Source organism: Anopheles arabiensis, chromosome 2, assembly GCF_016920715.1.
Source record: "Anopheles arabiensis isolate DONGOLA chromosome 2, AaraD3, whole genome shotgun sequence".
In the NCBI taxonomy this organism is placed as follows: domain Eukaryota; kingdom Metazoa; phylum Arthropoda; class Insecta; order Diptera; family Culicidae; genus Anopheles; species Anopheles arabiensis.
Window position 1 is genome coordinate 62,420,308 of NC_053517.1, and position 16,477 is coordinate 62,436,784.

A 16,477-nucleotide genomic window follows, 5' to 3' on the forward strand; every position below is an offset into this window, starting at 1 on the left:
GTCGCTACAATATATATATATATATATATATATATATATATATATATATATATATATATATATATATATATATATATATATGTATATATATATATATATATATATGTTTATATGTTTATTGATTAATCCATCGGGATATTGAAGATCCTACATGAATGTACTTAAATTAGTGCTCATAGACTATGTAAGGTACATAAATCGATCGGGGAGAACAGGTACACAAGAATAGAAAATGTATTTTAAAAATAAAATTATTACGTAAGTTGTGTCCTGAGTCTATCTCTAAAAACATTCTGTGGCATGTTGAAATCAAATAAATCAAAGTTATTTATGAAAGATCGACACATAGCTGACATAGGATCAAACTGGCCAAAACGAGTTCTATAACGAGGGACGGATATGAATTGACGTGTACGTAGATTCCTAGATGGCGCGTTAAATTCTATCGTAGCTAATAGAGGAGGAGCATCAATGTGATAAAGTAGTCCTGATATAAAAAGGCATTTAGCTATCTCACGGCGCTTTTTCAACGACTGAATCCCTAAAAGCAGACACCGGGAATGGTATGACGGTAACACATCGCCCTGTCGCCATGGTAAGAGTCTTACAGCATATCTAGTCGCTTTTCTTTGGATGGCCTCGATTCGATTACTCCATTGCTCGGTACAGGGGTCACTAACAAAACAATATTCTAACACAGATCGAACGTAGGCACAGTAGATGGTTTTTATGGTCATAGGATTACGGAAACCTTGCGTTGATCGAATAATCCAACCCAGTAGTTGGTTCTCTCTAGACACTATATTCTCTAGGTGATCGTTAAATGTTAAACGTGTGTCGAAAATGATCCCAAGGTCGCGGAATGTATCGGTGCGTTCAACGGATATGTTATCGATCTGGTAGTTAAATCGTGTGCAAGACCGAGAACGGTAAAAAGACAAAACACGACATTTTTCGATACATAGCACCATTGCTTTATCACGGCACCATATGCTAAACAGGTTGATGGCGTGTTGAAGATTGATGCAGTCATTGGTATCGTTGATAGGAGCGAACAGCTTAACGTCATCGGCAAACAGAAGAAAACGGTGTTTAGCTAGCAATTGCCCTACATCGTTTATATAAAGAATGAAGAGCAGCGGGCCCAAATTGCTGCCTTGAGGCACCCCTGAGGTGCCAATCACCTCTCTAGATGTATGATCGTTTACCTTGATCTTGTATGAGCGTTCTGTGAGGTAGGAATGCAACCACTTAACTATTTGTTCCGAAACCCCTAATTTGTGCAAATTGGCGATTAAAATGTCGTGTGAGATGGGGTCGAAAGCAGCTTTGAGATCGGTGTAAATAGCATCCACTTGACCTCCGGAGTCGAGATTACGTTTGCAGAAACTAACGAATTCAGTGAGGTTCGTTAATGTTGAACGTTTGGGTACGAACCCGTGTTGGTTATCCATAATGTAATTCGATGTAGCGGAGAGCATAGGGCTATAAAGCAGAAGCTCAAAAGCTTTTGACACCGCACAAAGTGATGTGATACCGCGATAGTTTGAAGCACATGAGCGATCCCTTTTTTTAAATATTGGTACCATCCACGAGGTCTTCCATAAGCGTGGGAAAATACCGGAACTCAGTGACGTGTTGTATATGTTTGTTAATACAGGTGCTAGGGACTGATAGCATTTACTGATGATGAAACTCGGAATGCCATCGGGACCAGGAGCTGTAGATGGTTTAAGGCTTTTAAGGCACTTTTCTACTGTGCGTATATCAAACGTAGGAATGGTGTAATCAATCATGTTTAGAGGTGTGTAAGATGTGGCCCTTGAGATCACCGTTTGATTTACAATTGGGGTGGAGAAGGCATCGGAAAATCGTTCAGCAAAAATGTTGCAAATATCTTCGGGTGACGTGCCCACGGAATCATTATATTTGATTGTGCTTGGAACTACGTTTGAGCGTCGTCTGCTGTCCATGAAGCGCCAAAATTTTCGGGGATGTCGGAGAAGGTACATTTCGATTGAAGATATATATTGCTTGTATCTTGATCGGTTATACTGACGGTAGGCATGTAAAGCGTTGTTACGATTTTCCCTAGTGATATTACTTCTCAAAAAACGGTGTCGACTAATGGATTTGTTTTTGGCTCGTTTGAGGATGATAAGCCTGTTATTACTCCATGCTGGAGAGCGTTTCTGGTGCATAATTGGCGTACAGGATTGTAGAGCATCTTTCATGAAAATCGTGAAGGCATGAACAGCGTCGTCAACAGATGGAAAGTTGGAGCAGTTAAAAGTAGAACCGAATAGAAATATTCTTTCCTCCAGTTCGACGATATTAGCCTTTGAGTAATTTAATCGTTGCTGATATGTGTTGCTTGGATGGGAGCTAGACTCATGAGGATCATAGTGACGTATTAACTCGTTTTATTATATTTTGTTTTATTTTACAAATCGCTTTATTTATTTTATTTCTTATTAACATTTTAGAAGACATAATTTATTGATTTATTTATGAAGTGTTGACTTAGTTCATACAGTTATTTATTATTTTGTGTTTTATTTTGTTCATTGTTCCTAATTTATGTCTTGTTTTACTTTGATAGTAAATACTACTTGTAATTAATGCTCATTAATCTCTTACAACGTGTTCCTCAAGTAACTTTTTTCATTTTTTATTACAGACCCCTTCAGGAACGTCTAAATCGTTTATATTGTTCAACACTTGCTAGTGTGCGTATCTTCTTCATTGATATAAACTATGTCACTGACACATACCCACCACGTTCATCCATATTCTCACTTGTTTCGGAAAATACGCAATACCCACAATAACCAACCAAATCCTTATATTTACCATGCGTAGATTCGTCTAACTGCGCCATTGTCGTGATCTGGCCAACCCGCCATTATTTAAAGCAACCTTTCGGATTCAAGAAATTAAGTAACACACGGTGTCATGCTCTTCCGTTGATAAATCCAACACGACTGTCGTTTATTCGCATTTCCTGTCATCTCGAATGATCTTTCACGCTCGTCCTGTCTCTCTCTATCTATCAGCACTTTTTTACTTTCTTCTACGTCGTTCACGATGAAGAACTGCTGCAGGCGATTTTCATATTCGTCGAAATTTTCACCAACGACGAACGGTTCCATGTGGCCAAACATTGGCATTGCCATTTTCATATGCCTTAAGCCTGACGTTGACGGCTTTGGCTCTTCCCCATTGGGCATCCTAAGTTGCCTCTGCACACAAACACAACACTACAAGGCACTAATCTCAGACACAAGATTGATCGACTTATTGACCGTCTGATAACGATTTGATCCGACGTTGATCAAAACGAACGACTGATTAGAGAGAGGTTTCACACATTTACCTTTTACCTCGTCGCCAAAACTGTGTTATGTTTTACTGTGCTTTATTCGACGTACTGTCGGGGAATGATTCCGAAATGAGGATTGAGTAATTTAATACTAATTCTAACAATAGAGTATTAATGTGAGTGCGGACTGTTTCTGGCTATTTTATACTAATATAACCGCCGCCATGCAATTGACAGAGATTTGCGAGGGCGCGCGAGGGCTCGCACGCCATACAAGTTCACCGCCCCAGAGCCCACGCAATAAAAAGCTTGCGAGCCTAGGTAGTTTTTTCGCCGCTAGTTTTAGCAGTTATAATTATAGCACCCCACAATTATAGAGCCCCGCCATGCAATTGACAGCGATTTGCGAGGGCGCGCGAGGGCTCGCACGCCATACAAGTTCACCGCCCCAGAGCCCTCGCATTAAAGAGCTTGCGAGCCTTGGTAGTTTTTTCACACCTAGTTTTAGCAGTTATAATTATAGCACCTCGAGAGCAAGTATAACAGTGCGATTTGTAGCATACTAAACACCTGAATTTTGACATTTTAGTTTTCAAAAATCCACAAAAATTTAAATAGTGATCTTTTCACCAAATACTACCGCACAAAATATAATTCTTGAATAAAAATCAACGATTTTTTAAAATACCATAAGATTTCGAGTACATGAAATCTTTCGCAACCCTCGCATTGTTTGACGAGAGAACAGGTATAACATTGCAAATTATAGCTTACTAAACACCTAAATTTTGAAATTTTATTTTGAAAACATCTACAAAAATTTAAATAGTGATCTTTTCGACAAATCACACAGCAAAACAATAATAAATGAATAAAAAATAAATATTTTAAAAAATTGTTATATCCTGGAGATTTGACCCCTGATAAGACCATAGTGCCCAATATGCCGGATCAGAATATGACCATCACCGTGACAACTGTGCGATAATCTGAATGTCAAAATAAAGATCATTCGTTTACAGATCGTTGTACTGACAACACCTTCAGCCTTCTGTTTATTCTTCTACTTTGCGATTTTGTGCCTTTGTTATAACTTGAACGTTTAATTCAAATTGGTAAAATTCGAGGTTTTACAATATTTTTAAACTATCTTAAGATTTCGAGCAGATGATACCCCGCCATGCAATTGACAGCGATTTGCGAGGGCGCGCGAGGGCTCGCACGCCATACAAGTTCACCGTCCCAGAGCCCTCGCATTAAAGAGCTTGCGAGCCTAGGCAGTTTTTTACCCGCTAGTTTTAGCAGTTATAATTATAGCACCCCAAGTGCAGGTATAACATTGCAAATTGTAGCATACTAAACACCTGAATTTTGTCATTTTATTTTAAAAATTTTAAATAGTGATCTTTTCGAGAAATACTACCGCAAAAAAATAATCCATGAATAAAAATCAAAGATTATTTAAAATACCATAAGATTTCGAGCAGATGATATCATTCACAACCCTCGCAATGTTTGACGGGATGCGTTGATTCATATATGTGCATTGCGGTTGTGTATTATTATTGGTGGGTGTTGGCATTTATTAATTTGTGTGTGACCTTGAGACGCTGTGGGAGAAGCTGGATTGGGATACAAAGTGTTATCGGTGTATTAATGGTTTATTTTATTTCGTGCCGCTGCTGATGAGACCATTCGATGTCCATGGCAATCGAGGGTGACGAAGCCTATTTAAAACAAGCGTAGGGCGTGCTTGCGTTCGCGCTTTCGCGGGTGCGTGCCCGCGTGCACGCGTACCTGCATGTGTGCGTGTGTGTGCGTCCGTGCGTGGTCGCATGCGTGTGTGTGTCTGTGTGTGTGCGTGCGTGCGTGCTCGCATGCGTGTGTGTGCGTGCGTGCGTGCTCGAATGCGTGTGTGTGTGTGTGTGTGTGTGTGTGTGTGTGTGTGTGTGTGTGTGTGTGTGTGTGTGTGTGTGTGTGTGTGTGTGTGTGTGTGTGTGTGTGTGTGTGTGTGTGTGTGTGTGTGTGTGTGTGTGTGTGTGTGTGCGTGCGGAAACCCCAAAACTATTTGATTCTGATGCGTACATTTTCATCCGCTGCGGTTACAAAGTCCATGCATTTTCGATCTCGCTACCTGAGAGACAACACAACCATTGGCATTGGCATCTTTGCGATCGGCTCTGCTGTTGGGGGTATTAAAAAGACACACAATCTAAGCAAACGTGCGTGTGATATGTTGCACATTTATTTCTAATTTAGCTAGCGGGCGCAAGTGACAACGCCAGAATCTGGTGGCTTGTTGATTTGGAGTAGTTATCATGACGCCGATTGACCGGCAATGCATTGGAATGGGTTCGGATCGGTAGGTTCATGTTTTGGTCGGGTACATTCCGTGCATTTGTCGGGCCACAGCGGTAGACCCGGCAGCACCAAAGTCAACACAAAAACCTTCCCCGAGTGTCGACTGCAATGCTAAGTTTTTTTCTTATTATTATTATTATTGGCGTAATAGCCAACGCGATCATGCCGGCCTTTTCAAGTCTTGAGTAGCGCGTAGCCGGGTAGTCAGCCCTTGGTACGGCGAACAGTTCATACGCGGTTAGAACCCATGACGGGCATGCTGTTAAGATGTGAGGAATGATGAAGGTGCCGCGGGACCGCTCCTATCCAGCGGGCAACTTGTATACTGCCACACTGTCTTCTGCCCGGTGCATACGCATACGCGGGGAATGAACCTCCACAAAAACACCGTCATGAAACACCGCGACAAGGGCCCCCGAAAAGATGATCGTAAGGGCCCCGTGGTTGGAGAACCATTTGCCCCCCACCCCCTTCTCCATGCCGGCAATAGTTTTAGGGCCTGTGACCGATGATCAGGGGTCCCCTGGCCGAAGCCCACCCCACCTCCCTCCCTCCGCTGACAATTTAAGTATACTGTTCAATCTCCCAACAGCTGTGTGTCAGTACCCCCTCCTCCCGGTCATCAGTTACCATTGACAGGGGCCTCAATTCGTCTTTCCGCCTTTCATGAACACCTTCCTTTCTCTGACCGATGGATCATAACATTCCGGAAGAAAACACATTTGGCGACAGTTGTGCACACACACGCAGGCTCACACCGATGCGCAGACAGCTCAGCATATCTGTGTAATCTACACCATACGAAAGCAAAAGCTTAGTGTAACAAAGTTATGTTTAATGCTAAACACGTTCAGTTCGATGGCAGGCCCCAGGGACTGCCAGCGAACTTTCCAGTATACCGGTTTCACAATCAGCTTGCGTTCTAGATGGCGGCGGAAAGGAAAGTTGATGAAAATCAGCGCCGGGATGAACATGGTAATGCGAATTAGGGTTCTGTGCGTTGCACAGCCAACCCTCCAGCGTAAACTAGCGATTCCTTAGTCATTTTTACGTGACAGCGTTTGAACTCATTGCGCTTTTTGGGTTTGATTTGTGAAAATGCAACTTCATCGCCGCAATTTTTGTTAACGGTTTTTTTAAGCGCCACAGCAACTCATGAGCTTTGACCACACGCGAGAAAGAGATAGCGCTATGGAGGGAAAAAGCACGGACGACGGCTGACAGCGATTGGCCGTCTGACGCACCAACACATCCAAACCTTCGACAGCGCGCTCAGGCGAGGGGTATGAGGCGGAACCAGGGACGGGTAGCTCGACAAGCTGCTTGACAAATTTACCCTTTGGAGGGAAAAAGAAGGCATGTGAAAATTCTCCGAACGCCATGATTTCCGTCGCATTGCACAGCGGGACGTAGCATGCGGGCGAGCGCTGCATTCTTCTCGGATGGTGCTTTGTTTCATTTGTTAATTTTAACGACTGGTCCTATGCCACCGTTAAACAAACGACTGTCAAGAGCGTATGCGATACAAATTAACAGTCGTTTAATTATACCGCTCGAATTTTTCCCAGTGTTTGCCTATATCGTTAGCAGTCGTTAACCAGCAGTCGTTAACTGTTTTGACGGTCGTTTATTTTAACACTTTAAGCGCCGCGTCATATGAAATCGCATGACGGCTTTGTTCACCGCTCAGCTCTCTATCTGACGCTCAGTGATTCTCTTGAGAACGAAAGAGGTAGGAAAGAGAGAACGAGAACGACATGTGCTACGCCGCTTATCGCAATGAAACAAAAGAGTGATAACAATTGCACGAGAAACTGTCGCTCTCATCGCTCTCTTGCCATGCGCTACGTGCTCACTCAAAAACTGTGACGTCAGGCCGGCGATCAAAGTGTTAACATGAATGAACAACAAATGAACTCGGTTTAACCAAAATGAACTTTAAACGACTGTTAAAAAGAGTTCATTTATTCGCTATGCCGGCTATTGTGTTCGGCTGCAGTGCTGATGGCTCGTTCCACCGTTCCTCCGAGCCTTGGGGTGGGCTGACTCTGTTGGTTGTTAACCACAGAGATTTTCTGGCACAGCTTTACCATGACCAGGAAATGGTTCGAGTCGACGTTTGCGCCTCTATACGTTTTAACGTCGATAATATCCGAGAAGTGCCTTCCGTCAATCAGAACGTGGTCGATTTGGGATTTTGAATCACCCCTCGGGTGTCGCCAGGTGTAACTACCCAAATAACCAAATCGGCCTTAACCCACTGTAAAGCCACTTCAAACCCACGTCGGTTAGTGGTGGTCGATTCAGTCGTTAACCCACCAAATTTTAGAACAATTGGAGCTGTCAGTTCTAATAAGATGTATTGACCTTGCCCACGCTTGGTCCTCCTTTTCGAAACATGTTGACGAGAAAAAGATGGATCAAGTGCGGGCTAAGGTCAATATGCTGAACATGATTTTAACACATCGATTACTTTAACTCATTCACTTACATCACAGCATAACTTCGGCAATATTATTAATATACTAGCTGGCCCGACAAACTTAGTTATTCAACAAAAAAAAAAAACAAATATTCCATTATTGCTTTGTTACTTCGGATTGTTGTATCGTGCCCGTATCCCCTCAGGATCCGATCATCGAGTGTAAACCGCCAGGAAACCTAACACCAAGTGTCAAAGTGCTGTATACAACACAACAACAATCCTTCTCTTTGTATGGAAGTTAGAAAATCTTTTTTAAATTAAGTTTAGTGTAACATCTGAACGATTTTTAAGTCTTAAAACCTATTCTCATACCACCATAAGGTGTGTGCAAAGTTTCGTTGAAAATGATCCAGCCGTTTCGGAGTTTGCTCGCGACAAACACCGTGACACGAGATTTTTATATATATAGAAGAAGATAAACTGTGCACTGACCAGCGAAATGAAAGAGTCCATTTGCAAGTAAACAAACATTCACATCTTACACAAATATGTTGTGTAACATATGTGTTGTGTAACACAACAAATGAACAACAAATGAAGCCACACAAGTTTTATTGCTTTCTTTCCACAATTAAACACATTTTTGGGTGATACATGTTGAGCAAATGAATTACCCGTGCATAAAAAACTGACTGTAACAAACATTGAAGTGACCGATTCTGTAAATGTGTGGTTTAACCCACCAAACTGACAGTTTTTTGGCTTTGTTCGATGCAACTGGATTTTTAGTACAGGAAATTGTTAGCGTTTTTGGTATCTTAGTTATTTGGGTAAGGCGGTGTGCATGCTGGAAGACGGTGAAGCTTCCAATCGTTGGTTTATATGCCTCCTTCTGTCCGACCTGAGCGTTTAGGTCTCCAATGACGAACTTCACGTCATGTTTTGGGCAGCGGTCATACTCCTTGTCCAGCTGCGTATAGATTGTCTCGTTTTCGTCATAGGTGCTCCGGAGTGGCGAACTATGCACATTTATAATGAATGCACATTTATTTGAAGAATCTGCCACGAATTCTCAACCTGCACATCCGTTCGTTGACCGGTCGCCACCTGACCATTCACTGTTGCATCGCCCCCAAAACCATGAACGCAGTTTCGAGCTCGCGCGTCTCTCCACCGCTCTGGTAGATCGTGCAGTTGCTACGGCAATTACTACTGGTGCACCGTCACGCCTTTCCAGTATACCTCCTGAAGTGCTACTATTTCGAAACCGCGGCTCAGACCTCATCGAACGCAATTCGAGTCTTCACATCCGATGAGAGGGTTTTGCAGTTCCATGTCCCGAGCTTCCAACCGTAAGTCCTTTTTTGGTGCGTGGGAATGAATGAATCGATTGGTCCGATACGGTGCGTCTTCATATTGACTGTTCGTTGCGTTTATGATTTTACGAGGGTGGCTTGCAAGGCCTATATCCCTATCCCTTAACCTCCAGTCTCGTCGTAGGGCCTACGCTCGTTGGCTTTTTAGAGTCCTGCAGCGAGCCAAGACGGAAGAAGCCAGCGCACCCCTTCGGGAAGAGACATACGCTCGGGGGAAGCCGCTCCTGACATGGAGAACAGACGCTCCCAGCTAGAGTCATGAAGATCAATCATCTACCCTCCTCTTAATTTAGCCATGCAATCCATCAGCCCAAGGGGTTAGGTTTCCCCTTATACCCAAGCTTGGATAATTGAGGGACATTGGACATCTGTACATCTGGATATCTGGACATCTGAATAATTGAGGGACATCTGTACGACGGGAACGTATTGAGTAAGGGTAGGGGGTGGAGAGCCTATGTTAACCTTCTAGAGCAGCGGTCGGCAAACTTTTGAGGCAAAGAGCCAAACTTAGTAAATGATCTAAAGCCGCGGGCCAGGAGGAAGCGGGTTTTCTATTATTGTGATTTAATTATTACATTAAATAGTTTTAGAAACAAAATAATTGGTTAATGATATCAAACAATACGACTGGTATTATTGCTGTTTTCGTATAATTGCGTCATCCAAGAATGGTTTAAAATTGATAATACCTACTATAAAAAAAATTAATATACAAAAATCAAAACCTTCATTCCGATAGTCTTATTGTGGTATTAAAATAATTTTAATATTACATAACGGTTACATTAAAAAATAAACAACAATTGTCGATTTTGCATGGGTTTATCTTGACCCGCACTAACAAAACGTTAATTGTACTTTGAGTAGTAGTATCCCATTAGTTAGCAGACAAAATTGGACACCTCTATCAGTCGAACTCTAACCATGATGGCCAAAAATGTGAATCAAATGCGTGCGCGATCAAAGAATGGCACCCCGTAGCGTCCAAAATGGACTCCGTGCGGAAGTTTGTGGACGTCGTATATAATAAGTAATACCCGTTTTGGCATTTTGGTTGCCAACATCTTGGCACTATTAGGCAACAATCAAAGCATCGAAAGAAAGCCCTGGTTCATTTTTTAGGTTTCAAATGAAGCTGAAATAAAGACAGAGGGTCAGGTCAAGTGGCTACATTACTGCGTTAGCTGGACCTGGGAAACATGAAGAAACAGATCAGGAATTAGAAATCGCATCCACTGGCTTCGCAGTGGCAAACAATTACGCAAAAACTCAATGCAATCATTTCAGGTGAATTTCGACAGAATTTCGATATAACACCATAGTCCGCAAACTGGTCCAACATCCGTCACCTGTGTCCCATCGATTTTTTTACGCCAACGTGATGCAAAAACTCTACTCTAACAATTTTGTAGCGAAAACTTAGGAGGAATTGATGAAAATCGAAGGTAGAACTTAAATCATACATGTCTTCGTCCACCATGGTGAAAATTCCTAATAACTGACGAAAGGCAATTCGCAAAGTTTTGAACATATTTGTGCAAGTGATCTGAAATAATTCCCTTTGAACAGATGTAAATGTAAAGAAATTATATTTTCTAGTTTTTTTCTACAGCCAGTCGAAAATGGCATATTTTTTCATGCAAAAGCTACGGGGATATTGACCTCGAGTTCGAACAATCGTTCTTTTCAACTTTTAATTAAAGTATTATTGTTGGGAAAACTGAGCGCAGCACCGCTACTCAACCCTATCGCCACGTGCTCGTCCCGTTTTATCTTGTACAGTGCGTGTCTTGTAAACGCGTCTATTTTATTTTATATTTAATATTTAATTTAATATTTAATTTGTAAAATAAATAAGTAATAAGTTGCAAACCATAAAAGTGGCGACGAGTAAAAAGGAAAGACATTAGTAGTGACAAAAGTGTAAAGTAATACGTGTGCAAAATTCCGTCAACGCGTAAACGGCGCCGAAAGGACACGAGTCCGGAAGACATCGAGATGGATGAAGAGCAGCGAAGACTTTCGAGGTTCCGGGACCGGTGTTTCTGCAACCGGTAAATGGTCAGCCCCTCCTGCCCAACGCTCCTGCCATGGATCAGCCCACGGGAGTCCAACCATCGACAAGCCAGCAATCGCCATCGTTCCAGCCAGCGACAAGCCAGCAAGCGCCATCGTTCCAGCCAGCGACAAGCCAGCAAGCGCAATCGTTCCCGCAAGCCACAACCCAGCACCCGCCATCGCTGTCGAATTCATGCGCAAACGGTGAGCCCTCAATGATCCAATTAATGCAACTTTTGCAACATCAAATGCAACAGCAACAGCAAATGCAGCAAATGCAGCAACAGTTGATGACAAAATTAATGCAGCAGCAGCAGCCGGTATCACAACCGGTAACAGCATCACACACACAGCAGCAGCTCCAGCCGGGTCCACCCAACCCGGAGCAAATCCTTGATGCATTGGCCAGTAACATCACCGAGTTCCGCTTCGAGGCGAAGCCGGAATCACGTTCGAGGCCTGGTACTCACGGTACGAGGATTTATTCATCAATGATGCTGCACGGATTGACGATTCCGCAAAGGTGAAGCTGCTCATGCGTAAGCTGGGTGCAATCGAGCACGAAAGGTACGTTAATTTTACCCCGTTATCCTCGTGATTTTACGCTAGAAGCCACAATCGAGAAGCTAAAATCAATTTTTGGCAAGGCTGAATCGCTACTAAGTAAGCGTTATAAGTGCATGCAGCTCAATAAATCCCGTTCCGAAGATTTTCTGGTGTACGCGGGTCGTGTCAATCGAGCGTGTGTCGATTTCCAGCTAAAAGGGATGAGCGAAGAGCAGCTTAAGTGTCTCATTTTTGTGTGTGGGTTAAAGGAGGAAACGGATAAAGATTTTCGGCTCAAATTGCTCACTCGCATAGAAGAGCGCGCTGATGTAACACTCGAGCAGCTTTCGGCGGAGTGCAACCGTATTGCAAATTTAAAACTCGACAATGCAATGATTGTGGGCGAAAAGGGAGAGCAAGTGTATGCAATACAAAATGGCGATCGGCAGAACAAGCCGAATTTTCGCGCAAAGGAATCACGCCCGCGCTGGGGAAATCACGATGGCCGATCAGGAAACGATAAGCCGTCCAATCCTTGTTGGCTGTGCGGTGAACTGCATTGTTTAAAAGATTGTCCGCAAGCTACACAAAAGTGTCGAGTATGCAACAAGGCTGGTCATCGGGAAAATCGCTGTCGCAATCGAAAAGGTATTCGCCGGGGAAGAAATCAATTTTTTTCTACTAATACCGTTAGGATGTGCAGCGTACAAACAAACCGCAAATTCGTCAATGTATCCATCAATGGAACGGTCATACTCCTGCAGTTGGATACAGCGTCTGACATAACCGTCATAGACGAAACAGCATGGAGGAAATTAGGGCAACCATCATTGGTGAAGCCTTCAGTAAATGCGAAAACTGCCTCTAACGAAGAACTGAAGCTTTTGGGGGAATTTTCATCAACAGTTTCAATAAATAATGTCACAAAACCAGCGATCATTCGCGTGGCGCCGGGTGAGCTTCTTTTATTAGGAGCAGATCTAGTGGATCTTTTCGAGCTTGCATCAGTTCCTATGAATACGTTTTGTGCTACAATTTCTACTCACACGCATATCCCTCAGAATCTGCAGAAAAGTTTTTCGGAAGTTTTTAATGGCACGGGGCTCTGCACGAAAGCGCAAATCAGATTGCAGCTGAAAGAAAATAGTCGACCCGTTTTCCGTCCAAAACGGCCAGTTGCATATGCAATGCAGGCAGTAGTCGACGGTGAGCTCGAACGGCTAGAAAAAGCTAAAATAATAACGCCGGTTGATTACTCCGACTGGGCCGCTCCAATCGTCGTCGTTCGTAAGAGCAATGGTAACGTTCGAATATGTGGTGATTATTCGACCGGGCTAAACGATGCGTTGCAGCCTCACGAGTATCCCCTACCATTGCCAGACGATATTTTTGCGAAATTAGCCCACTGCCAATATTTCAGCAAAATAGATTTGTCGGACGCTTTTTCGCAAGTCGAGATCGAGGAGTGTTACAGACCTCTCTTGACGATAAACACGCATCGGGGACTTTACCATTATAACCGTTTGCCTCCCGGCATAAAAATCGCGCCCGCGGGTTTCAACAAATCATCGACACGATGCTCGCCGGTCTGCACGATACGTCAGGTTACATGGACGACGTAGTCGTTGGGGGCAAAACCGAAATAGAGCACGATACAAATTTGGCCAATCTGCTTCAACGCATAAGGGAGTTTTGATTCACTATCCGTGCCGAGAAATGTGCATTTAAGATGCAGAAAATCGAATACCTCGGCCATATAATCGATCGTAATGGATGCAGACCCAACCCGACAAAGATAAATGCGATTAATAATTTACCAGCACCAACAAACATACAGGAGGTTCGCTCATTTTTGGGTGCTATAAATTATTATGGCAAATTTGTTCCCAGGATGCGGGATTTGAGGTACCCCCTGGACGAGTTACTAAAGGACGGTAACCAGTTCCTCTGGACGAAGCAGTGCGAGGAGGCCTTCAACAAATTTAAACGTATTTTAACATCTGACCTGCTTTTAACTCACTATGACCCTAGAGCTGAAATCATCGTAGCCGCAGATGCCTCCTCCGTCGGACTGGGTGCAACAGTAAGTCACACATTTAAAGACGGGTCAACAAAAGTGGTTCAACACGCGTCCCGTGCATTAACAAAAGCCGAAGCAGCATATAGCCAAATAGACCGCGAGGGATTGGCTATCATTTTTGCGGTGACGCGTTTTCATAAAATGCTGTACGGTAGACATTTCTGGCTTCAAACCGATCATCGACCCCTGCTACGAATCTTTGGCTCCAAAAAGGGAATCCCTGTCTACACAGCGAATCGGCTCCAAGGATTCGCACTAACATTGCAGCTGTACGATTTCCACATCGAGTACATACCAACGGACAAATTCGGCAACGCAGACGTACTATCCCGGCTTATTGACAAGCATGCTAAGCCGGACTCAAAATATATGATCGATGATATGAGCTTGAGGAAGCTGTAAGTTCTGTAGCCATAAAATCACTAAACACTTTTCCGATTCGTTTTAGAGAAGTTGAAAAGGCTACATGCAACGATGTCTTACTTCGTAACGTATATCGGTACGTCACGGACGGTTGGCCAAGGAACGTCACATTCGGCAAGGATCTGGCACGCTTTTACAGCCGGAACGACGCCTTAACAACCGTTGGGAACTGCATTTTGTTCGGGGAGAGGGTAGTCATCCCCGCGGCTTTGCAGACGAGGTGCCTGAAGCAGCTCCACCAGGGACATCCAGGCATACAGCGGATGAAGGCGATAGCGAGCAGTTTCGTCTACTGGCCATCATTGGACGACGACATCACTGGCTGCGTCGCTACTTGCGATGCTTGCCAGGCCGCAGCAAAGTCTCCACGTATGTCTGCACCAGCACCCTGGCCAAAACCATCAGCTCCCTGGCAGCAAGTGCACATCGACTACGCCGGACCAATCGATGGTGCATACTTCTTGATCACAGTTGACGCCTTCACGAAGTGGCCCGAAATCGTGAAAACTGCAAGTATAACCTCACATTCCACAATCATTCTTTTGAGAGGAATATTTGCCAGATTCGGACCACCAGTCACACTGGTCAGCGACAACGGGACTCAGTTTACCAGTGAAGTCTTCAAGGAGTTCTGCGACGCTAACGGCATTGAACACATCACGACTGCACCGTTCCATCCCCAATCGAACGGCCAGGCCGAGCGGTTCGTGGATACCTTCAAGCGGGCCTTGAAGAAAATTCGAATCGAGAAGGCATCGCTTGAGGAGGCTTTGGATCTGTTCCTGCAAACATACCGTTCCACCCCGAATCCAATGTTGGACCAACGCACGCCTGCCGAAGTCATGTTCAACCGGGCGACGCGGACGGTTCATCATCTGCTGCGGCCCTCACCATCACGGGAGTCTTCAGCGAATAGCGGTTTCCCCAAATGGCGTCCTGGAGATTTGGTTTACGCCAAAACATTTCGCGGCAATTCATGGAGTTGGATTGCAGGGGAGATCATCCGCAGCATCGGCACCGTAATGTACGAAGTCATCACAACGGAGCAACGGAGGCTTCGGCGCCACGTGAATCAGCTCCGTCGTCGTACTACAGTCTCTAGGAAACAAGGAGAGCGGGATGAAGATAATCTGCCGCTACAGATCCTGTTAGAGGAGTGGGGTTTGCCCACGGAACAAAGCTCCACTCCCTTGTCCGAGCCATCAGCGCCTGTGCCCACATCGCAGCCGGATGTCTCAGCATCATCTCCGGCAGCCCCTGTGTTTCGGGAAGCAGCACATCCATCCTTGGGTGTCGAGGACGTCAACCACCAGCAGGCACGACTACCACGACGTTCTTCTAGGAGTAGAAGACTGCCTCGTAGGTTCAGCGCGTACCGGCTGAATTAAAAGGGGGAGGTGTTGGGAAAACTGAGCGCAGCACCGCTACTCAACCCTGTCGGCGCTGCTCGACTAAGTTCGGGAATGAAGGGCTCGGGATCGGTCTGTTCATCTTTTATCCGCCGACCCGGACGGACGTAGCGCGTGCTCGTCCCGTTTTATCTTGTACAGTGCGTGTCTTGTAAACGCGTCTATTTTATGTAATATTTAATTTGTAAAATAAATAAGTAATAAGTTGCAAACCATAAAAATTATGAAATGATGGACCGTTCAGTATCTTTAATAAAAAGTTGAAAAAGTACGATGGTTTAATATGGTATACTAGAAGATCTTCAGTAATTTGTGTACGAATCGTTTCTTGCCATCTTTCAAAATCAGGCAAATCCTTTCGCGAGCCGGACTTTGCCGACCGCTGTTCTAGAGGCTACGGATTCACCCCCGTATTAGCGAGGTATTGCTACAACACTGCCAACAGGACTCGCCGTCGAGTCATGGAGAGTAATT

The 16,477-nt window shown here is 44.2% G+C and overlaps 2 protein-coding genes across 2 annotated transcripts; both read left to right on the forward strand.

Annotated features, from left to right (window-relative positions):
* The first annotated feature begins 7,580 nt into the window (after positions 1-7,580).
* On the forward strand, positions 7,581-16,274 carry LOC120895934 (uncharacterized protein K02A2.6-like). Its single transcript, XM_040299672.1, has 2 exons — positions 7,581-12,280; positions 12,471-16,274. Exon 2 carries the CDS (start codon positions 12,484-12,486, stop codon positions 13,711-13,713), a length of 1,230 nt encoding a protein of 409 aa, XP_040155606.1. The 5' UTR covers positions 7,581-12,280; positions 12,471-12,483; the 3' UTR covers positions 13,714-16,274.
* Positions 13,983-15,982, forward strand: LOC120893313 (uncharacterized protein K02A2.6-like). Its single transcript, XM_040295121.1, has 3 exons — positions 13,983-14,174; positions 14,439-14,569; positions 14,620-15,982. The coding sequence occupies exons 1-3, from the start codon at positions 13,983-13,985 to the stop codon at positions 15,980-15,982; spliced, it is 1,686 nt and encodes a 561-aa protein (XP_040151055.1).
* Positions 16,275-16,477: the final 203 nt, after the last annotated feature.